General features: G+C 48.7%; 1 protein-coding gene across 3 annotated transcripts in view; it reads right to left on the bottom strand.

The window, feature by feature from the left end:
* Positions 1-19,502, bottom strand: part of MSI2 (musashi RNA binding protein 2) — a 336,713-nt gene extending 317,211 nt beyond the window's left edge. For 2 of the 3 annotated variants that reach the window (XM_087826225.1, XM_087826227.1), the window contains exons 1-5: positions 19,405-19,501; positions 19,071-19,111; positions 18,660-18,741; positions 17,864-17,948; positions 13,990-14,031 (exon numbers count right to left, since the gene is read on the bottom strand). In XM_087826225.1, the coding sequence (XP_087682351.1) occupies positions 13,990-14,031; positions 17,864-17,948; positions 18,660-18,741; positions 19,071-19,111; positions 19,405-19,466 (312 nt within the window). In that variant the 5' untranslated portion in view covers positions 19,467-19,501. Of the gene's footprint in view, positions 1-13,989; positions 14,032-17,863; positions 17,949-18,659; positions 18,742-19,070; positions 19,112-19,404 lie in introns of all 3 variants that reach the window. The other variant, XM_087826226.1, reaches the window with a different exon arrangement.
* Between the last annotated feature and the right edge of the window lie 3,570 nt (positions 19,503-23,072).

Below are 23,072 nucleotides of genomic sequence, written 5' to 3'. Positions count from 1 at the left end.
AGTACACAAGGGCACCGAGCTAAGAACCAGAAGCCAGGTCTCGCCCACTACGCCAGGAACACTTACACCCACCGTCAGCCATCCTCCCTCCTGCCCCAACCACCTGTCAAAAAAAAAACCAAAAAACCAACCCAAACTCAGAGGCCAAAGAAAGATCCCTAAGGTGATCCAACCTGAGAAGAGCAGGCCGCTTCCTCTGTGGGCTCCTGTACCGTGAGCTCTCTGGCTCTCTCTTTCCTTATCCTGTCCAGCCCCCCAAAAAGACCAAGTCAGGCTGGGAAGCAAGGACCCCGAGGCTCAGCACAAAATGAATCACTTCCCTGTGACTTCACAGGGGACTTGCCTTGGAAACCAAGGAAGCTAAAGAAATGACCTTCAGTTACAGAGAGGGAAACTGAGGCAAAGAGCAGCAGCAGCAAGCTAGTCAGGGCCCCGAGCTGCTAGGAGGAGGGAGTGGGAGATGGAAGGAGAATTTCCTCAGAGCCCAGATGCCCCTGCTCTCTGCATTTCTTTAGGAGTCAGGCCCTCATCTCTTTCTCTCCATATATTTATTCCTTCGGCTTTTCAATCCAGAAACTTTCTCTCTCTCTCTCTCTCCCTCTCTCTCTCTCTCTCTCTCACAGGCACAGGCATAGAGGAGCCACATTTGTCACAACAGTTGAAGCTCCCTCATCAAGCAACCGAGGTCGAAACTGGCTCCTAATTAATATTAACCCTCCAAATCAGAGTCATGCTCAGAGAACCTGGAGGAAGAGACACAGGACGGGAGGGGAGTCGCCAATTTTCTTTTTACTTCATCTGGAAAATTAAGAGCACCGCTGATTTGAACAAGAAATCATCAAGGAAAGCAATCACAACTCCACACGGCCCGTAACTCAGTGGACTTGGCTGTGTAGCCTGCCACGTTCCTGCGCTGAAATTAAAACGACTGTGGCAAGAATAGCAATGATGGCTCGGGTCTGTCCCCCCCTCCTCCATCCCAAGAAAACATAAAAACCCTACAGAAGAGTCTGAAGGCGATCAGGCAAGAGGTCCTCTTTATCTGTCCAAATAAACCAGCAGAAAACTGGTCAAGACGCCACCTCAGTCCTTCAGATGGCGGTGTCCCCCCAGACCCTTTACCTAGAAGGATGCTGGGGGGCAGTGAAGGCAGAGCACTGAAAGGGGGGGGCGCCTGGAGACCCTCCACTTCAAGCACAACACTTATTTGCTGTTTCTGCATTAATTACAATAAACTGCTTCATAGCCTAGCGATCACTTAATGGAGCAGCAAATATGGCTTTTTCCCTATAATTAGTCAATGTAATCTACTATTTCCCTCCTCCCGACCACCCCTTCCAGCCCTTTCCATCCTCCATGCACTAACACACTCACGCGCGCCCTGTCGCCTCCCCAGGATCCGCTGATATTCATAATCTTGTTACGCGCTCCCAGGGACACCTGGAGAGCTCCACCCGGCGGACAGGAAGGAAAGGGGACGCATTTGGGAATGAGCGAGGAGACCCGGACAACTGCGGGCCTGCTAAGGCGTCTGGGGGCTTTCCCGGCCCCGAAGGTAGATCTGAGGGTCAGGGATCCACCAGGCCGATGGCTGGACTGTGGGCACTTGCTGGAGCGCCGCCAAACTTACTCCACTCCCACGACGGGGCTCACGGGTTTGTAGTTCAAAACCCAACATTCCGTGTCCCCAGGTAAAAGGTTCCATGAAAAGGCAACACTTATCCCCCAGCTCAGTGTTCTCCCTCCCTCCCAACTATCCTCACTCATGGCCCGGAATCTGTCATTTCCTTGGAGTTGTTGCTCCTTCTAAACATCTCCCAAGCCTCTCCAACCTTCTGGCCCTGCATTTTCAGTACCACCAAGTGTCAAAGGGACACCCCCCCCGCCCCCCTTCAAAGGCTGTGGACACCATCTAAGGTTCCTGAGTAAACAAAAGTATTTCTCTATTGCTGAAAATTCGGGTTTTGTGAAAATGAAACCCCTGAAACAGCCTTAATGCATGTAGATTAAGGATAACAACACCCCCTTCTCATGGTCTGCTTTTCTCTACTTCTCCATCTAAGGACCTATTAGCTAACTTCAGGCTTCCTCATCTCCAGCAAGAGCAGAGAACTCTATCTTTCTCATTTTCAAGATTAAAAAAAAATTTTTTTAAATCCCCTGGTTATGGGGGAAGGAATTAGCACGTTCTAAGTGTCCACCACACACCAGGTGCCTTATTTATACTGTCTCATTTCAAACCCACAAATCTATTGTCCCCGTTTTTGCGGTGCAGAATCAAAGCTCAGAAAGGTTTAAACAGCTTCCTAAAGTCACAGAGGAAGCAGCAGGACTTTAAATTATGTCCCTCTGAGCCCAGAGGCTGTGCTCCTACCAAACCACACGCTTCATTCGCAGCAGCGCACGCACGTGTCTGAATGCAAATTACGCAGCAGTTCCACCTGTTGTCTGTATCTACACAGTGGAATCGTGTATGTACCCATTTGTATTTCTCAATACAGAAGAAAAAAATACATACGGGAGTAGATTCCAGCACTTACAACAATTCTCCAACCACCGAGTAAGGCAGACGGTCAGCATTTGGCCAAACTTGCCATCGGCCGTTACTCTTCCTCACAACATAACTCACACCCACAGCGCTTCCTGTGTGCCAGACGCTCTCCCAAGCACTTTACATGTCAATTCATGTAACCCTCGCAGCCAACTCACGAGGGAGGCACTATCATCTCCATTCTGCAGATGACAAAACTAAGGCACAGAATATCTAGATAACTTGCTCAAGGCCCCACACCTGGTAAGTGGCAGGGCAAGGATTCCCACTCAGGTCGCCTGGTCCCAGAGCCCGTGCTCCAACACTAAGCCGTACCACCTCGATAGAAAGTGAGAAAAATGATAAAGTCGGTGACTGGAGGCAAGCGAGGGGACGGGTGGAATCGGGCTTACATCTGGAGCTTTTCTTTTCCCGTATTTTCAGGCCCCAACCTGCATGATAGCAATTCATTCACAAGCGGGTTTCATGATTTCTCTATCATGAACTATTGTTCATTTCAAGCTCTCCTGTCAATATCTGAGCCGACAGCCCACAAAGCCCGAAGAGCTGGTCTCCAGGCAGCTTTTAAAGCCCCTGCACACACAGAGATGTTTGAGGATGCTTGAGTTCAAACCCACAAAGCACTTCCCCGGCACTTGGGGTTTCGTCTGGATGCCCTGAAAAACGGTCATTTCCCATTAACACAATCAGTCCTTCTCCCGGGACCCCCGGGGGGGCTGATCGTCCTCTCGCCAGCACCTCTCTACAGCCTGGGGAAGAACTCAGGCAACTGTCTCTGTGGCATCTTCCTGTGTCACCCGCTGGGGTCCCGCTGAAGGGGGGCAGCTAGGACAGTGACATGCGCAGGCTTCGAGCAAACCCGAGGAGGTGGTGAGAACGGCAGGCCCAACACGGCAACGTGGCAGTGAGCCAAACACAAGCCACCCAGGCAGGACTTGTGCTCAAAAGAACTTTAATTGAATTCTTTCAGCAAGTGCATCAGAAAAATTCATAATGAGGTTCCACACCCAACCCCCCGCGCACCCCCCGACTCTGCCAGGCAGGTCTACAGCTGTGTGGATCCAGTGGAAAAAACACCCTTAACGAGGACACGGGACCTATGTGCACATTACTCTGAACATCCTGTGCTGCGGGGACAAACAATGATCATACCCGTGGACCTTTATTTTCAAAGCAACGTGAGCGCGGCATTCTGCCATAATCAGCTTTACTACCCCTATTAGTATAGGAAAACAAGTTCTGAACTGGCTCCCCAGTGAAACACACAAAATTTGTATAATTAAAATTATACTTGTGAAATTCAAACACACTTTAATTTCCTAAGGGCCCCCTAATCAAGTCAGAAGTTCTTACTAAAACCAATTATCTGCTTTGAAAACAGAAGAGGCAACATATACATGTAGCAGTCTTGTGGAGAGCCACAGCCCGATTTTTCCTTAGGTTCAAGCATCCTCACAATCCTATTTTCCCAGGCTGGGAAACAGACGGTGAAGCTATTGGTTGGTTTTTAAGTGTTATGTGTGTAAGTTTAAACATTTTTGTTTGTTTGTTTGCCTTTAGCTACAAAAATGACATATCTGAGAGCTCTCCCAGAGGGAACTCAGTTGAAAAGGATTTTTACAAAAAAGATATGCATCAATAAATACACACTGCATTTCCCGCCACCCACCCACCCCGGGTCCCATCTAATTTTTTTCGTAAGATCTCGCAGCAATTTTTAAACACTTGCCCATTACTGTTTAGAATGTTCACCCCACTGCCACGATGAAGAATAAAGTGGGAAATACCAGCCTCAATTCTAGAATCAGAGGAGCCACGTAGTCCCAAAGTCCTATCCAGTAAAGCAGCGATGCCCGGGTTTCTCACATCCTCACCGGGTTTATCTAGCCCAAATATTGCAGCTTTTCTGGAGTAACTGAAAATTCTTGCACAAGAGCAACATGGAAATCGGGAATTCTCTCCAGGGCACTAAAATATTTAAGAAGTCGTTGTTGTGAAGTTTCATTTACAACATCAACATGAAATGTTATCAGGCTAGGTAGGGCCTTAAAAAACAAAAACAAAAAAACGCCTGTGCACCAGTAGGTTTTCTCTTCCCACCTCCCCAGAATCCAGTTCAGAAATGAGGCTATTGGATGTTCATACTCTTGGCTTTGGCGTTCCAACAGCTCTGTGATCTCGGCTTCCCATGCCACCCACCCAGGCTCCAGCAAACTACCTGGGGGGTGAAACAAAATGCCTCCCTGTTTAAAAGTTTACTTTTCAGCAGATGGGAATAGATGGAGAATATTGTAGTAAACTGAGCAGGGTTTGCTGTGAAAATTGTCATCAGGCGCCGATGCGCACAGAAACACACAGGCCCCCGAGCACACATGCAGAAGGACACAAACTCAGCCGTGAGCAAGGCACAGGCACTTCTACTTCCAAGGCTCCTTGTCCCCCTCCCACCAGAGTGGTCACCTGGTTCATGTCGCTCAGCGCACCTCTGGCTACGCTAGGTCTTCCTGCGCTCTGTTCCTGCGGGCAGGCAGCCCCAAGAGGGAAGAGAAAAGACTTCGATAGGGCCTCTCCGCTCGCTCTTTCCCCTCCTCCAGTTTCTCCTCTTTGGTGCTTTATTCAAAATCCACTACACACACAAACCATGCTCTGAAAGCCATTTACATCATGCCAGCTTTAAAAAAAGAAAAAAAAAGCTAGTGATTGCAGAGGCCCGTCTATTTGCAATTGCCCAAAGAGAATAATTCATTTCAGTGGAGGGTACGGCTGAAGCCCTGAATACATTCCAACACTGTTTTCTGCCCTTCAAAACAATAAAAATGTAAAAGCCCAGACGAAAGAAGGCCCGAGGTGGCAGGAACGAGACTCTCTTGACCCCTGAGGAATTTATTCTCCTGGATCTTCTAAAGCACTCTCTCCCCAGAATGCATCATCAAGACCATTTTATTAGATTTTTCTAAACCCTTGAAATTGTCACATAATTGAAACAGAAACAGCAATTTAGAGCTCTGAATGGATTTCTTAAAAAGAAGCCGCTCCCCTGCCTGCTCTCACCCCTAACCTAAATTTAAGGCCCTCACACACAAAACCCTATTTATCTTTTAAAACCTCCCCGACCATAAAAGTTACACATTCCCCTAATGCCTTAGATTTCAGGACATTCGGGAGAAACTCATCCCAGACAACAGGCTAAAAAAAGAATCCATTAGCATTAACTTGCCTGTCACAGCCAGTGACAAATAAATGAATGTGATGCTTTCAGATCCGTCATTGGTGGAACTACCCCCAGGCAGATAAAGACCAAGACTGGGAGAGAGAAGGCTCATGGGGAGACCTCTCACACAGTGGTGTCTTAGCTGTCCCCTGGCTGCACCCCAGGAATTCACTCTCAGAGGCAGCAAAAACACAGCATCAGATATGGAAAAGGAAATAAGTTCCCAGAGCCCAATGAGCATCCCCAAGATAAAGGATGTAGCCATCTCCCCTCCGAGAGCCAGGACCCCAGGAGCAGGCCAAGCCACTGACGCATGCTGTTCTACCATCACCCCTAGAAAGCAGCAACAGCAGCACTCAACCCCAGAGCTACTAAGTAAGGGCCTCCTATGATCTGGGCAGTGCCATCTGGACCCACTATGTGCAGCTATCACCCCAGGCCCTTCATTTAATCCCCTAACAATTCTATACTATAGGTACTGTTTAAAAACCCCATTTTACAGGTGAAGAAATGGAGGCACAAAACCATTACATGATTTGTCCAAAATTCCATAGCTGGTAAGTGGCATTTAACTATGCTCAACAGGTTCTTTATAAAACAGGCAACAGAAACTAACCTGGCCGGATGATAAAAGTTCTGTTCCTCAGTCTGAGCATTTTACAGCCGTCAGGCAAAACGCAAGAACCTAAAATCCACCCAGTCGTGTTGGATGTAGCGGGGCTTAGCAGTTAAGGAAGCCAGGGCACGGAATTCAGATGGACTTTGGTCCAAACACCGACCCTGACCCTTCCTAGTTCTGTGGCCCCAAGAAAGCTGTTTACCCTCCCTAGGCCTCAGTTGACTCACCTGTCAAATGGAGATAATACCAACAAAGGACGGCTGTCAGGCTGAAATTAAAGATTAAGTATACAGAGGCTCAGTACAGTGCCTCGGACACACTGACTCACAATAACAGCCATTATTTTGAGTTAAAATTTTTCTTTTTGATTATGCAAGGTCTCAAAACTAAAATAAAGAAGTATGGCATCCAGGCACCCAATCTGGGGAATAACTTTCCTGACTGGGAGCTTGATGCTATCGAGCGACCCTTGAAAGAGAGGGAGAGCAGGGACGCCTTACTGTATTCAGAATACCTGTTCCAGCTGGACCAACCGCCCTAGGCTACGATGTACCACGGGGTGCTCAGTCCTAGGACCACACGTGCTCACACCTCTCACACCACACAGGAGGCAGAGGGTGCGATTCCAAAACCTCCCGCTCCCCACAAGCAGCCACTCAACCCAAGGTAACCCCAGGCAGGCACTACCTATGAAGTCGCGGGTCAGGCTGCTCCGAGCTGCGGGGCACATGCACTGGTGTCATGTAGACAACCTGTGACTTCCATACCAAGAAGTGACATCTCACTGCCTACGCACGGTAAGGTCAAGATCGCGGCTTGGACAAGGACAGCGTATGGAACTTTAGAATTCTGTCTGTATCACGGCCCCTTGTTAAGGACGTGGAGAGGAAGACGGAAACAAGAGAATGACAGAGCTTTTTTGTAGCTGCCACACACCCCAAAGATCAGGGGTGGTATCTGCCAAGAACATCACTCCCAAAGAAGGGTCCACCGCCAGAGAGAATGCGGTATGAATTTCGCTGAAGGCACAAGTCCAGGATGAGAAGCTCTCCGTGAAATTGCATCAGCCATAGTTCTATCTGTGACCCCAGCTTCTATATTGGTCTCAAAGAGCTCCTAACATGGAATGGAGCATCCCCGTGATCCTGCAAGCACACACACACACACACACACACACAGGCTCCCCAGCACCTGCCAAGCAAAGCACACTCATTTTGCTTTGCCCGGCATTCAAGGCCTTCCACAACTTAGCCCCAACCTCCTCTCTAAGCCTCACCCTAGAGCATTCTGCAGCACACACACCCTGCGACAGCAGCCTGCCCTGACCTCTCCTCGTCCCCAGTAGGAAAACAGCATTCCTGCCATTCTTCCTCCCGACCTGTTCTTCAGGATCTGGGGCAAAGAGCACCTTTTCCAAGAAGCTACCCGCACTCTTCCTTCCTCTAAATGCTGTACCTGCCTCTCTTACTGTGCTCGGTGCATCTTCTTCTGGAACACAGGCTACACCCCTCCTCCCAGCAGGGAGGTAAGACCCCTGAAGACAAGAAGACACAAGGTGTCTCCTGTGTCCCTCTGCATTCATTCTATCTAAATGGAGATCCAAGGTGTGCAAAAAATCGGTATTAAAAGCCAAGTGTTTTTTAATTAGTAAAATATGCTTGTACCCTCAGAGTTTATTGTCCAGTGGAGGCAATAAGGCATGAACCTAAGTAACCATAAAACTCAGAACGAAGCGCCTACCACAGTCCCTGGTGCTGAGCAGAAATGTGGTAAATAATTACTGAATACTCAAAGTGGCAACGGACTGTATGAAAACATATGGTCCAGCTCTGCCCCTCCCATCACTCCCACCCTGCTCAGGCTTCACGTCCACCGGCGTGTTATGTGCTTGTCCATTTACTCACTGTTAACTTGCCCCTCCAGGAATGAAAGCCCCATGAGGGCAGAGGCTTTGTCTTACTCTCCACACTGTCCCCAGAACCTCACACAGTGCCTGGCACACAGTAGGTGTTCAATAACGTTTGGTGAACTGTGAGTGCCTAGCATAACGCCTAATGGAGGTTTTTTGCTAATTTATCATGGTCGAAAGGATCATAACCAAAGAAAAGGTAAAGTGCTGTGGAAATCCAGCGAAACATGTATGATATTCACAAGGGAGCAGGGAAGGCCTTGAGGAAAAGGTAATGTTTAAACTGGGCTTTGAAAGAGGGGTGTGTTTTATACAGCACAGAGAAGCGCAGAGCAGACCGGGATCCACAAAAGGACAGCTATTCGGAGGACGGAGACACTCAGCTTCAAGGCAGCAAAAGGGGGATTAGTCGGGAAATGAGCTAGAAGACCCCGGCCCTGCCCCCAGACAGATCCTGAAGGACGTTCTCTATCGGGCTAAGAAGTTTAGACTTTGTTCCCTGGGCACCAGGGAGCCATGGAGGGTGTGCTGAACCCCCCAAAGTGGGCACACACAGAGTCAGCAATAAAAACAATTAAACAAGCTCTTATGAAGTGAACACGCTGGATCGGACAAGAGGACAGAGACAATGAGCTACCTCTCCCTGTGTTCTCAGCACTTTCGGTGGAAGAATGTTCATCTTTAAAAACACAAAATGGGACAGGAAGAAAGGGTGCTGCCTCAAGGGGCACCCAAGATGGTCAGCTGGTCCCTCGGAGTGCCTCCCCCCTCCCTCCCTTCCTGGGGGACAGAGAAGTCCCACCTGTCTGCCAAAAACCTCTGGCACAGAACACAGAACCTTAACACTGAAACAGAAGCACGTGAGGAAAGGCAGAATCCAGGCAAAGGACGTTTGTAGGACGAGGTGCCCCTCCCTCCTAAGCTGACACCTGCTGCTGGCGGAACGCAGGAAGGAGCTGCTCTCCCCAACGAAAAAGGGGCTGAGCCACCAGCCCCCCAGGGTCCTGGCCCTGTGGACAAGGGCTGCAGACACACCACCTCCTCTCCCAGCTGGGGACCAGAAACCCACCGGAGGTCTGCGTCTGCTAACCGTGGCTGCCGAGATGACAGCTGCAGATCATCCAAGATGGCAAGACGCGAGCATGACCTGACCCACAGCAGCGGGGAAGGCCAGATGCCGAAAACTCTCCCCTCGCCCTTGAGAAGCTGCCAAGAAACCGCTCCCCCAGAACAGGAGGTGCGTGCGTAAGACGCCGGGCTGCACTGCACCCATCTGGAGGCCTGCTCAACAGAACCTTCCGGGGAGCAGAAAAACCTGCCTTCTGGCTCAGCCTTGCTGCCGGTTAGCCGTGTGACCTGGGGCGGCGAACAGGACTTCCCTGAGTGTCGCTGCCTCCACTAAAAGGCGGCTGAGTTCAACTCATGCGTTTAACAGTTACCAACCACCACACATCAACAGCCCCCTGCCATCAGGGGGCTTATGTTCCAATTAAGATCTTTTTTAGGTCATTTTCACCATCATGATTTTTTTTATTCCACAAAAGTAACTCAGTAATAATAATATCAGCAGACATTTTTGCCAGGTTCCAGGCAGAAACTTCTTGCATTCCCCTCCAGGTTGAGCACCACTCTCCCTAGTTTAAAGAGAAGTAAACTGCCCTGGCCAGTGTAGCTCAGTAGTTAAGCCCTGACCCGCACACCGAAGGGTCCCAGGTTTGATTCCCGGTCAAGGGTGAGTACTTGGGTTGCAGGTTCGATCCCCGGCCCCGGTAGGGGCGTATGCGGGAGGCAACCAATTGATGTATCTCTCTCACATCAATGTTTCTCTCTCTCTCTCTCTCTCCCCTCCCTCTTTTCAACTCTAATAATTAAAAAAAAAAAATCAATGGAAAAAATATCCTCGGGTGAGTATTAACAAAAAAACTGAGGCTAAGAGGGGCTTAGGCAACTCGTCTTGGGTCACCAGCTGCAACAGAAGGTAATTGGAAATAGGTCCCCCTTGATCAACAGATAAGGCTCTGGCCTCTAAAACTTAAGCAGCAAAGTGGCAACAGAGGGAAGCAGGGAATGCTTTCTTATGCACAGGACAATGAAGGCGGAAGGTGAGTTACGCCCAGGCTCACTCTTGCTGCAAGATCCTAGGCAGTCTCTCAGTTTGTCCCACAAGAAAAAGAACCCATAAGCTTGAGCGAAACTCTCCCAGGCAGCCGACACGTCTGCCCAGAGGGACGAAGGCTCTATGACATGACTGATCCCAATCATCTCCGTTTCTCCAACGGCTCCAAATTAAGTCATCTTTCTAGAGTAGAATGGCCATTTAAATTTTTAAAAAGATAGACAGGAAACTCTTCCATATTTCACAAAATGAAATAATCATCCGGAGGAACAGGAAGATACAGAGCAGACCCATCTTCTTCTGATCAAAATGCACTTCACTAATTAGCGGCCACTAGTCTCCAAAGAGTCGCCCCTCGACTAGCTAATAAAGGCCCATTGAGATGTGAACATTTACATCGCAAGGGGGGGATCAATGAACTGCGGAATTCACAACCCTTCCTTCGGGTCGCTCGTTAAAATTCTGGTCAAAACAGATTTTTATTTATATGATACATTAAAGAATATTATGACAGTACTAATCCGAAATCTGTTCTTCACTGCCAGGGATTTTCTTCCGTCTTAAGTTACAGTTTCTTTCCACTGGTCTTGTTTTAACACCTCCACGGAATATTTCTCTGGCGAGTGTCAGCAAGGAGGGGCGGCCAGAAAGCACTGGAATGAATTTTAACCGGAACACACGCGCTGACGTATCATTTACAAGCTCCTCACCCGGTCGACAAGGAGGGGCACAGTTCACCTTGCCCCTGGGACCTTAACACGCACACACAGGAGTTTTATTGAAGGGAGATAAACAAGAAATAAATAAGGCTGGACTTAAAGTTCTCTAGTCCTGCCAGCCGGGTTCTGGCCTCCTACGCGAATCTGAGTCTGAAATCCCCGTGGCTGGGCTCAGATTCTACTAGAAAATAACAGTGGACAAGGAAGGAGCTTTCTCCCCAACCCTGCCCGACTCCCAACCACCACACACCTCACCAGTTTAGTTTCCCAGCTGCCTCCCTGGGGTTGAGCAACTCCAGAACCATCTGAAAAGATGCCCCGAGGGATCAGATGGAGAGGTGCTCCCAGACGGTGCCACACAATGGGGTGATATCATGGGGTTGGGCTAATCACCCAACCGTGGAACCCTGAAGTCCTGAGATGCTGGTTGTAGTTCTGTTCCTCACGGCCTGATGACCGCTCTGTGTCACCTCCTTGTCAGTAACAGAGGAGATACAACAGTGCCCTCACCCCACAAGCCAACACACTGGGAAAGGGCCCAGCTCTGAAGCCACGTTGCCTGGGTGGGTCCCCTGCACCGCTTCTCAACCCACGTGCACCTTGGTTTCTCCATCTATAAAACGGAGATACTACTACTGCCCACCTCATAGGACAGCGGTGAAGACTAAATGAGTAAATACACATAATGTTCTCACCACAGTGCCTGGCACTTCAATTCAATTCATATCATTATTATTACAGGCCCTCACGGAATTGGGGTGAGGGGCTAATTAAAATAACAGTAAAAACGGCAGGTAACACATAGGCATTACACTGCTCCAGGTCTTTTCCTAAGTACTTTACCTCTATTAATTTATTTAATCCACACAAAAAAACTCGACAAGATGGGGAAACCGAGGTTCAGGAAAGTTCAGTTATTTGCCCAAATTCACACAGCTAAAGAGTATGGCACAGCCGAGATCGAAAGTCAGGCTGCAGAGCTTGCAAACATCGGTAACAACAAAAATGATAAAACCAACAATAACAGCGGTGGTGGTAACAGCGATGAGTTACAGGGCCTCGCCCTGTGCCTGGCTATTTTATTCTTCACAACCACCTCCTGAAGGAGCCACCGTCATCACTTCCATTTTACAGATGAGCAAACTGACACTGAGAGAAGGTAATCTGCTCCATGTCGCAGGACCTGAGATTCAGATGGAGATAATGGATACGAAAGTCCTCTGTATAAAGTGTGTCATAAAAAACAAGGTACTGTTACGCAATCCCAAGGAGCCCATGGAAAGACATCCTCCCCCAACTGGTTTAATGTAAGTTCCCATCTAAAAGTGTGACAATTCTCCTAAAACATCCCAGACTCTGCGCTGGGGGGGTGGGAGTGGGGAAGGTATGTGTGCATACACACTGACAAGTTTAAGAATTCTTCTGTCTCGTTTGCAAGTTGAATGCATCACTGAGAAACCAAATGCCGTGGTGTATTAAAATGAAATACTGCCTTCTTGGTTAAAAAAAAAAAAACACACAAAAACACAAAGGCGGGGGAAGGGGTGGCAAGTGGAAGGAGAAAACAAGTCAAACCCAAGGTTTGACCAAGTCAGGGATTTTCCAGTTTCCCTCTGGCTAATCTGACCCTAGTTCTGGGTGATCAAATGACTAACCTGGAAATTTGAAGATTCACACTTAGGGAAGAAACAGCAATTCTTCCAAACCCAGGAAACACTGCTTATTCTGGAAGCCTTCTGAAATGTCACGGATCACACAGAGTTTGGAAAGCAACCTTTACACAGTTAAGACAGTCCCAAAGTTCATGCTCAGTACAGAAATAATCTAACCTCTTTGGCTCATTAATTCCTATTATTTGCTTAACATTAGGGGGGAAAAAAATGCTTTAAAGTATTTCACTCCATTTACTTAAGGGATTTGTGTTTCCTTAGAAAGAAAGGAAGAAAAAAAGAAAGAACTGCGTGGAAGCAAAAGAGGAGGGAGGGAATCGCACAGCGGAATCAGACCTGAAATTCTCAAAATATCACCCACAATTCCAACTTTTTCCTCAGTCACATACAAAACCATCGCCCCCTTCACACAATCACAAGGTTCCGCTTCTGGGAGACTGTGCTTAAAGAAAGAAACTGAGTTTGCTAAAGCCAAAGCCCGTCCCCTTTATGACCTACAATCAGAAGCTTCACCTTTTCCCCTTTCCTTAAAAGAATGCCAAGGCCACAAGGTGCAGATAAAGTCTTTCGTCCAATGTTACACAGGAAAGAAAAAAAGTTTAATGAAAGGGGGCGAATTTAACACGTGAGCCATGAGCCCTTCACATTCCACCTCAGGCTCAGGCAGCTGTTCCCACGGCCACGCCTGGCAAGCTCAGGGAAAGCCACGTTAGCGACACGCTTCTGAGAAAGTGAAGGCCTGTCTGAAGCCTTTAAGCAAGTCTTGTAGTACCACTCGGACAAGCTTACAACATTTTTCAGGACTTCTCCGCCCAGGTGCCAGCACCTGCACAGAGCAGCAGCACTATCGTGGGTTTCAAGCGTGCCCTGATTTATCCAACCAACCTGAGGCTGAGACATCCACGGGCTCCCCGTCAGCGTAAATACTGCACCAGACGGAGCTGTGTCCTCCCACTAGGATCAGGCTTGTCCCTGCCAGAGCTGTGTGCTCAGAACCCACCTCCAGGTGGCTGACTTGCAGGTGCAGGTTATCTCCGAGCGCCTGGCCTGGCTTTTCCCAGCCACATGCTGTCCCCTTGAAGGAACCGTGTGCACCAGCCTTCAACGCTGCATTGCCAGGGCTCTGTTTGAAACTTGGAATCCTTGGCAACCATCTCTGAGTGCTACAATCCTACTACTGAGTCTCCTACTTACCTTGGGTTGCGCTCGACGAGGAAATGCAACTTTGGGGTCAATCTAGGAGAAAATGGAAAAGTGGGAGTCAACTGCAATACTTGGGAGGAGAGAAAAAAATTTATGATTAATTACCTAATTATTAATCACTCATTTCTCAGGCTTATAACCCAGCTTTTAGCAACTTCTCGGGCAACCCAAAAAAGTTTTTTAAACTTGGATCCAAGCATTACTGATTTCTCCCCAAAATGTAAGAAACAGAGCTAGCCTCTCTGAAATGTCCTACCATGTACTTCAATGTGTGATGCTGCACATGAACCAGAGCTCACAGGTTCTTATGTAGGCCAGGGCCTCTCTCCCACAGATACTGAGTGGTAAGAGGTACCTGCATCGATCTAATCTGCAATGCATGGCTGGGGGAAAAGATGGGAACATCATCACTGAAAAAAATATATCCTGAAAATTAAATCTAAGAATCTTCCAGCAATAGTAACTGGATGGTATTTCTTCTCCCTGGTGGGAACTAAACCACACACATGGCTGGGGATTCCAAAAATTTTAAAAATCAACAACATCCAAAAACACTCCATAGACATCCAAGGCAATGCTCTGCTTGAATTAATTCACGCGTTTTCCCAAAAGTTAACCTAAGATTAATCAAAGGGATAGTTCATTCTGGAGTTATATCTCAAAAGAAAACAGGTGGCAAAAAACTATGGAGCCTGACTTGGTTCTTAAAAATAATAATAATAATAAATTAAAATAAAAGGAAACACATGAGCTAAATCCACTTGGATTTTAAAAATCATGGGGGGTGGGGGGTGGAATCTATGAGCAACCTAAACCTAAATTAGAAAAGAAAGACCATCAAGAAGAGAGGGTTAAAAAAAATAATAATACTGAAAAAAGAAATCAGAATGTAGTGCAACAATCAGGGTATTCCCCTACTCTAACCCAATCCCAGTAGGAAAACATCCTCTACCCTAGATTAGACCACTCACAGAACATGAGTCTCAATCAGGGACTGGATTTAAAATTCAAAACAATTCCCACGGAAGCATTTGAATCTAATAGGCTGGGGAAAAGTTGTTAAGTAGAAAATAGGGGGAGGGAAGGAATAAAAATACATTGCCATTGTTGGTTTTTATTAGATTTCTAAATGTCATGAGTCTTTGGGTGAAATTCAACCAGGAAAGTGGCATGAATATTGCTACCAGTTAGTTATTTATAAGCTTTGGCTCTCATATTAAGATTTTTCCCCTTTTAAAATGTAAATCTGAACCTTGATTTCAGTTCTGCCATGGGGTTAAAAAAATAATAATAATGCTCTGGGAAAAAGCACAGAGGGAGGAAAGGCACACGACAGATAATTCTTGTTCGCAGACTTCACATCCCTTAGGACCCTGGTGGGTAAGACATACAAAGATCTACCACTTTTATTAAGGTAGTTTAAAGACCTAACAAAAGTCTGCAGCATGTTTGTTTTCTACCTTCAAACATCACCTGAGAAATGAGAGATTATTTTTCAAACACTAAGAGAGACAGAAATCTCTGAGCTAGGAAACTACCCTTTCATCAAGATTAACATTACCGCATCTACAGGTGTATTCAGCGCTGACTAGAGCTGTCTACGAGAGAAATACAACAGGTGTGGATTTCCATTCTGTTGACCCAATGTAAGACAGATACGTCTCTTCATAAACACTCCCCAGGTCTTTTTTTTTTTTTTTAGCTGACAGGCACACAATTGCAGTAAGAAGTCATCTTGTTTGTAGGGTAAAAGGTGAGGGACGTGTTGGGGAAGAGGCCAGGAGCTGGAGGGGGTAGGGAGCCGTGAAGAGTGGAGCACTAAAAAAATATATATCTAAAATTACAAAACCCAAAGCCAATTCAGAATTCCTGTATTGTTTGTGTCGAGATAACAGTGTGTTGTTCCACAATGAGAGTTCTTCCGTGTGCTGAGATCTTTCAGGGAGAGGGCAGGTCAAGGTAAGTATGGCAAATCCCAACCTTTTGCACGTCCCTGTCAACTATTTTTTTAAAAACGAACAAAAGAGAAAACTACCAAAAATTAAAACATTAGTTAGTTAGGTACAGCTCTACTTACTGTAGCTACAATTCCTCTAGGAAAAGACTAGGGTACTATTTTGGATGTGAATGGCCATTACCTAAACAAAGCTTTTAAGGTAACGGTAAACAAGATCCTCTGTTTCCATGTCAATAAACCAACCGCTTCTGCCTCCTGCACTGAACGGTTGAAACAAAGTCAAAAGCTATGTTATACTAAGTCATAGTGACTAAAACACGTCTACAAACAATTAGGGAGGGAAAACTGCAGGCTTCGCACCTGATACTGAGGGACAGGACCCACCAGCCACCATAGAAACCAAATACGATTTCTCCTACCCAGGGTGGGGAGAAGAGATAGATAGTACATTCCTGAATTTGCTTTGAAATGTTAGTCCTCTAATTTTACTAGCTTTTTGAAATGTCTAGCCGAAAAGCCAAAGAGTAAGAAAATTTTTCAAATATCTATTATCACCCTACAAACGATCATCCCTAAAATTAGATGGCCTAAAAGTGCCAAAAGGCTGCACTGGGGGCTATGACAAATCCAGTACAATTAATAAAGCAACTTAGAGCGTGTGGAGTCTTTTCTTCAGGAGCAGGGGGCCACGCACCTGACCTCTGATCAGAGAAAGAGAATAAACTTGCCAAGTCAATGCAAGTGCATCGAAAGTGGCCAGGTTTTGGGGTTTTTTGTTTTTTTAATTCTCTTCTATTCAGTGTTAAAGCGAAAAGGGACTTGGAAAATCACCTCAGTTCCACTCCCTTGTTTTAGACAAGAGGAAAGTGGGGCCTGAGGCAGAGAACGACTTTCCCAAGTTTGTAAGGGGCAGCTGGGCCTAGAAGCCAATATCCCTCGCCTTGTCTCACTACCCCACCAGGGAAGTGAAGTCCCAAGCAGCCCCGCACTGCATCCCAATGTCACCTCAGGGCCCCTGTTTTGGCAGATGTATAAAAACCATGGGGAAATTCTAGAAGACATAAAGGGAAGGGAGGTGAGCACAGAGCCAACGCTGGGGGGCTAAATAAAACACTACACATACCCTCCCCCCATTAAATGTATTCTTTCATACTGGTACTCTTTCTCCCCTTCCTCTTCTGGCCTCTACCTAGAGATGTCACCCCTCAAGAGCGACTTTAAAACCTCCTAATGCTATAAAAGCACCCACACTCAGAATAAAGAACCTGGGGGGAGGGGGGAGAAGGAAAAAATAAATCACTTTGAAACTCAAGGCCTTATCAGCCCTAGGTTTCACGCCATCTGGAGTCACCCACTGGATATCCAGCTTGGCCCGGGGAGGGTCTCCTTTCCTTCTCAAACCCCATTCCAAACCCAGTGCTCCAAGAAGAACCTGTTGCCTGGACCTGGGATTAGCGCCCCCTGGATCCTGCCTGGCCCCTGGGCCCCTGGGCCCCTGGCCCCCTGGGCCAGGAAGCCGGCTGTGCCTCCTGAAAGCCAGTTCCCACAGCCACAGTTGGTAACAGCGTGCTGTGCTCGGCTGACAAAGAAAAGTTGCATTTGCTCATTGCTGGAGTTTCTTTGCAAGGTCCCTTAGCCCGAAAATAGCAAACCCCCCCCTCCCAAGCTGACCCCTCCCCCAAGCCTAGCTTGGCAGCAGCTGGAGCTGCTGTGCCACGGGCTCTAAAAAGAAAACCCCCCAACCCAGCGAGGGTAGCAAACTTTCGTGCCAACTCCCAAGCTCTGTTGAGAAGTACCCCGCTCTCAGCTCCGAAGCAAAAGAAGGCACGGCCCCTTTAAGTGGGGCTGTCAAGGCTCAGCTCGGTCCTGAAAAGGGGCGAACAACAACAACGAGGAAAAGCAACCTACCGTCTTCGAATCTAACTCATGGTGGGGCTGACCTAATACTTTATCTACACTCGCTGGGTCTGCGAACGTGACGAAACCGAAGCCTCTGAAATGAGACAAAGGGGGGGGGGGGGACAAACAAGAAAATGTGACACCATTGAAAGCAACAGGGAGCGAGCCCCGCCGCAGAACGCAGAGCGAAAGTTGCCCCCGCGCCCCCACGGCCCGCCTCCCAACGCCCCGGGGTCTACACCCTGCGCCTCGCCGGCAGACACACCGAGGTTACCGGGGGAAGTGGGACGGGGGCAGGGCTGCTGGAGGTAACTTGGAAAAAGCTGGTGTCTCCACTCTTTCGCCACCTCAGTTTCCTCTCCCCCTCCTCCCCTTCCCTTTCTTAACGCTTTGTTTTATTGCGATGGAAACCCGGCACTTAGGAGAGATTCATCCAGCTTTCGGGGGGGGTGGGGGGAAAGAGTTTGGGGAGCTGGAAGTGGGGAGAAGCGGACATTTAAAAAAAAAAAAAAAAAACTGTGTGTAAAGTGAATGAAGCTGAATGTCATTTTAAACAGGAGAAGAAAAAGCGACGGGAAAAGGACTTAGAGCGGAGAGACGGGTATCTCTGTATCCAGAGTTCAAGCCCCAATTTATAATAACCTTTGAGGGTAGGGGGGCGGGTGTGGAAGAGAGCGAGGTTGGAAACCAGCCACATGCCCGAGCCCCATTCTAAATCCGCTTAGCTACTTCCGAAGACACCTCCAAAAATAACACTTAAACTTTGTTCTAAAATAAAGGCAAAATCCAGAAGGGAATGGTTTACCTGGAGCGTTTCGTAGTGGGATCTCTCATGACCATACATTCTCTAATTTCTCCAAATTTGCTAAAATAGTCTCTAAGGCTATCTGTAGAGAGAGAAAGAGAGAGATGGGGGTGGGGGGAGAAGGTGTGTGGGGGGGGAAAGCAATGCAAATTTTGATCAAGGACAAAAACCAAAAGTAGTTTTCTGTTGTTATTCTGTTTTGTTTTTGCATTTTTTTTGCACACGCGGGAGAAATTCGGCAACAGAGGTCGCGTAGAGGGCTCGGAAAGGATTTGCTATTTAAAAAAAATAACCTTGCACAGGAGAAGTGGGGAGCCAATGGCGGGGGGGGGGTTCCTACACCGGGATAACAAAGAGCAATAAAGAAGCCAAGAAGGGGGGGACCCAGGCGTCCCCCCCTTCCTCCCTTACCTGGTGAGGTCTGCCAGCTCAGTCCACCGATAAACATTTTACTAGAGGGAGAAAACATAACAGAAGTGAGCACCGATGTCAGATCGGCCATTTTGACGTGTAACTTACAAAAGCTAAAAGGAAAGCGGGGGGGAGCGAGCGAGCGAGAGCCGGGAGGTGGGGTGGGGGAGAAGGTGACGGCGAAATGCAATCCAAAGGTGTGTAACTTCCACGGGGGGAGCGCGCGGGAGGGGCGGGGGGGCGCGGGAGATGCCGGGCTCCGCGCACCGCCGTCCCCGCCGCTGCAAGGAGAGCGAGCCCGAGGCGGCGCGGTGGGCAGCGGCTGGAAACTTACCCAGGGTCGTGCTGGGAGTCGTTGGCGCTGCCCGAGGTGCCTTGGCTCCCATTTGCCTCCATATCTGAGCCCCCCCGCCCCCCCCACCCCCGAAAAAACCGAGCCCCACAGCGATCGGAGCGGAGCGGCGGCCGACTCCGAGCCCCGAGATCTCCCGCTCCCTCCTCCCCCTCCTCCTCCGCCCCCCCGCCCGGGCTCCTCCGAATCTCTCTGCGAGCCGCGGAGCCGGGGCAGCGGCGAGAGCCGTCACACGTGGGCTCGGCTTAGCTCAGCCCCGCCGCTCGCACACCCCCCGTCCCCGCCCCCCCGGCCCATCCCCACCTCTCCCCCTCCTCCTCCCCACCCCCATCTCCTCCTCCTCCCCCTCCTCCCGGCGCACGTGGGGCGGAGTTCTATAACGTCGTGTAACCAATGCCGGTGACGTCACGCACCCCGGTGCGGCCCCCGCCTGCCCGCGCGCGCACGGGCGGCCCCCTGCGGCCGGACCCACGGGGGCGGTGCGCGAACCCCGCGGCCCGAGGGGGGCCCCGCCTCCGGGCGGGCCGGGCGTGAGGGAGCGCACCCCGACTTTGCTGGATCACATGGGCTGCGAGGAGAGGGTGGATCGGGGGAGGGGGAGGGGGAGGCGCGGGAAGCGAGCGGCCGATCCTCTTTCGGGCTGGGGAGAAGGCGACCCCCGCGCCCGCCAGTTCGGCCTCTCCATTCAAGTTCGCCGGCCGCGGCCGCCGGGATCCGAGGATGGCACCAGGCGCCCGCCCGGCTCTGCGCCCTTTTTCCAGCCACCGCGCAGAAATTTAGGTCAAGGACGTCGGGATCAAACCCAGACCCCGGCGCTCCACGGGCGGCCCCCGAGATCTCCCAGGACCGGGGGGCGTAAGGATTGCCGAGACCCTCCCGCACAGACACCGGCCACAAGTTTTATTTTCCTTTCGCGCCGAAGTTCTCTCTGGCTCCCGCTCCGCACCGGCGAGGCTTGCGCCGCTCCCCGCCCTTCCCGGCGGAGGTACGAATCCGTGCCCGGGAAAGGTTATTTTGGAACTTTGAAACACGGACGCGATTCCAGTGGTGAGAAAGTGCCGAAGGAAGGGTTTCCGCGCTAATCATGCAGCGTTTTAAAAAATAATAAAATAGGTTTATAGGAGTCAAGGTCAAGTGATTGGGATTCAAAGCAACACTTTGTATATAGTAAAAAATAGTTTTGAAGCGTCTCTGGGATGGCTGGGAATCGTGGCTATTTCAGGAAACTCCTCTCCAACTCTTCCATTATACTTTTATTATTTCTATGCCGAGATAGTAAAATGCTTGCGATTAAAATAGTACCAAGACACTCCCCCTTCACCATCTGGGGGGATAGCTGAGGGTAACTTCAGACGCCCCCTTTCACCGCCCTCACCAGCCGCCGGCCACCTTAGGACCTGTGTGGTGCGGCTGCAGGACACAGTAGGTGCTTAATAGGTAATGGCTTCACCCCTTCCCATAGTGAAAACTCGAAACAGACGATGTTTGTAGCTTCCCAAAGGCATCTCACACTTCTCCAGCAGACTCCAGGCTGGCCAAATTCAGGCTGGATTCAATTTATGAGGTATTTAAAACAATTCTCCTTATTGTTTTAAATTATTACAATACATTGAGTTAATATAGCACAAGGGACAACAAAGTTGTGGTTCATCAAATATTCAAATTAGTGTTAAGCATGAATTGATGCCCAGTTAACACTTTTCCATTAAATTGTCATAGGATTAGGACACAATGGAGTACACTCAACACCAAAACTGCACCAAATCCACTGTGGGTCTTGGAAAAGTGGAAGGATTGGAAAATCTCAACACCAGCCAAAGCCTTGGGTGACCAGACTCTTAATCTTCCTGTCTCCTAAACTGGGATAATTCCTCCCTGTCAGGATTGATGGGGTGAGAGGAGGGATTGAAGTGAGCAAATGTAAAAGTCCCCTTCTCACTGTAAACCTAGAAGGGTCATGCTGATTATCAATCACTACTTCATCTGACTTTCAGAAGGCGCTTTAAAGCTTTATACCACAAGCCCAAGTGTTTTCTGTAACTTCAAGCTGCTTCCCAAATCATCTAGGGTCTCGTATGTTGAAGAGCCAGTTGTTATTACAGTAATTGTTTATTATGATTACTCTCAATAACAAAATGCAGACAACAGAGCTAATGGGACTGTGTTTGGCATTTTTATGCTAGAACTATACAGACCATCAGAGGTAGAAAGGCCTTTCCTGATCCAACCCCCTCATTTTATATCAGGGTCCCAGAGGAGCCAAGCTCACCAGGCTGTACCCTGCCCCCACCAGTCAGTTCCTAAAAGGGGTTCCGGCCACCAGTGCAATGCCCTTTGGCTCTGCTGCCTGCATATTTATTCTGTCCTTCACGAGGCAAGAGTAGGGTGTCCTTGTTCCCTGTTGTGGACTTACACAAGCTGACAATGAACTGAATTAAAGCCCTGAGAGGGGCTAGCGCTGCAGTTACAAAGTCAGTGAGAGAGAGCTAGATCTTAAATCTCCATTACTACATTGTTTGTACTTACTTATTTTTCATTTATACGCAGTAACATTTACTCTTCGTGGTCTATAATTCTATGAGTTTTGACAAATGCCTGGAGTCGGGGAACCACCACCGTAATCAAGATACAGAAGAGTTTCATTGTCCCCCCAAATTCCCCCCTGCTGTCCCTTTCACTGCATTAATTATAATAGCTTACTATTATTATGCATTTCTTCTCCAGCTCACTCGCTGAATGTAGCCCCTGGGTCAGAAGAATTACAGAAGCACAGTGTCAGTCCTCTACCCTCTTAAAATCTCAACAGCTCTTGACACTGTTGGACACTCCCTTCTTGTTAACTACTCTCCCTTCACTCATTCTTGATGCCCACATTCTTCTGGTTTTCCTCCTCTCTCCAGCCATTCCTTCCCTATCTCTTTGCCCTGACTCCTCCTCTGCCTTTCCTTTAAATATTGTTCGTTCTCAACCCCCCGTTTCACACCCTCTCTGGGTGAGCTCCTCTGAGATGGGTTTAAACACCACTTACATGCCAGTGCCCCTCAAAATCTGCAGCCTGACCTCCCTGAGCTCTAGGCTCTGGTTAATTTCCTATTCAACATCTACACTTAGCCTTCCCAAAGGTCCCAAAACTCAACATGCCCAAACCTTGCTTTTTCCCCACTAAATCTGAACCTCATAAGATTCCCTCTACCACCTAGAGACAAGATTGACTCCTCCCCAGGTTGACCCCTTCCCATGTGCAATTCATCATGAAGGTCTGTAATATGCGGTATTTAGGTCTTCCTAAATACCTCTCAAATTCATCCTTCCTGCTCCTGTATCCCAGATTTCCCACTTGAACCCTTGCAATAGCCTCCTGACATTCTTCCCACACCCATTCTTTTTAACATGTCTTTATTGATTTCAGAGAGAGGGAGACAGAGACAGAAACATCAATGATGAGAGAGGCATTGATCGGCTGCCTCCTGCACACCCTGGACTGGGGATCGAGCCCACAGCCCGGGCATGTGCCCTGACTAGGAATTGAACCCTGATCTCCTGGATCCTGGGTCAATGCTCAACCGCTGAGCCACGCCCAGCCGGGCCCTGCACCCATTCTTATTCCATTAGTGTGCCTAGAAAGCTTTCCCTAACCTCTCTGGCCAGGG

The sequence above is a fragment of the Miniopterus natalensis genome, chromosome 17, assembly GCF_054644295.1.
Source record: "Miniopterus natalensis isolate mMinNat1 chromosome 17, mMinNat1.hap1, whole genome shotgun sequence".
Taxonomy (NCBI): domain Eukaryota; kingdom Metazoa; phylum Chordata; class Mammalia; order Chiroptera; family Miniopteridae; genus Miniopterus; species Miniopterus natalensis.
Note: the sequence above shows the minus strand (reverse complement) of the source record. Positions and strands in the feature narration are given on the sequence as shown.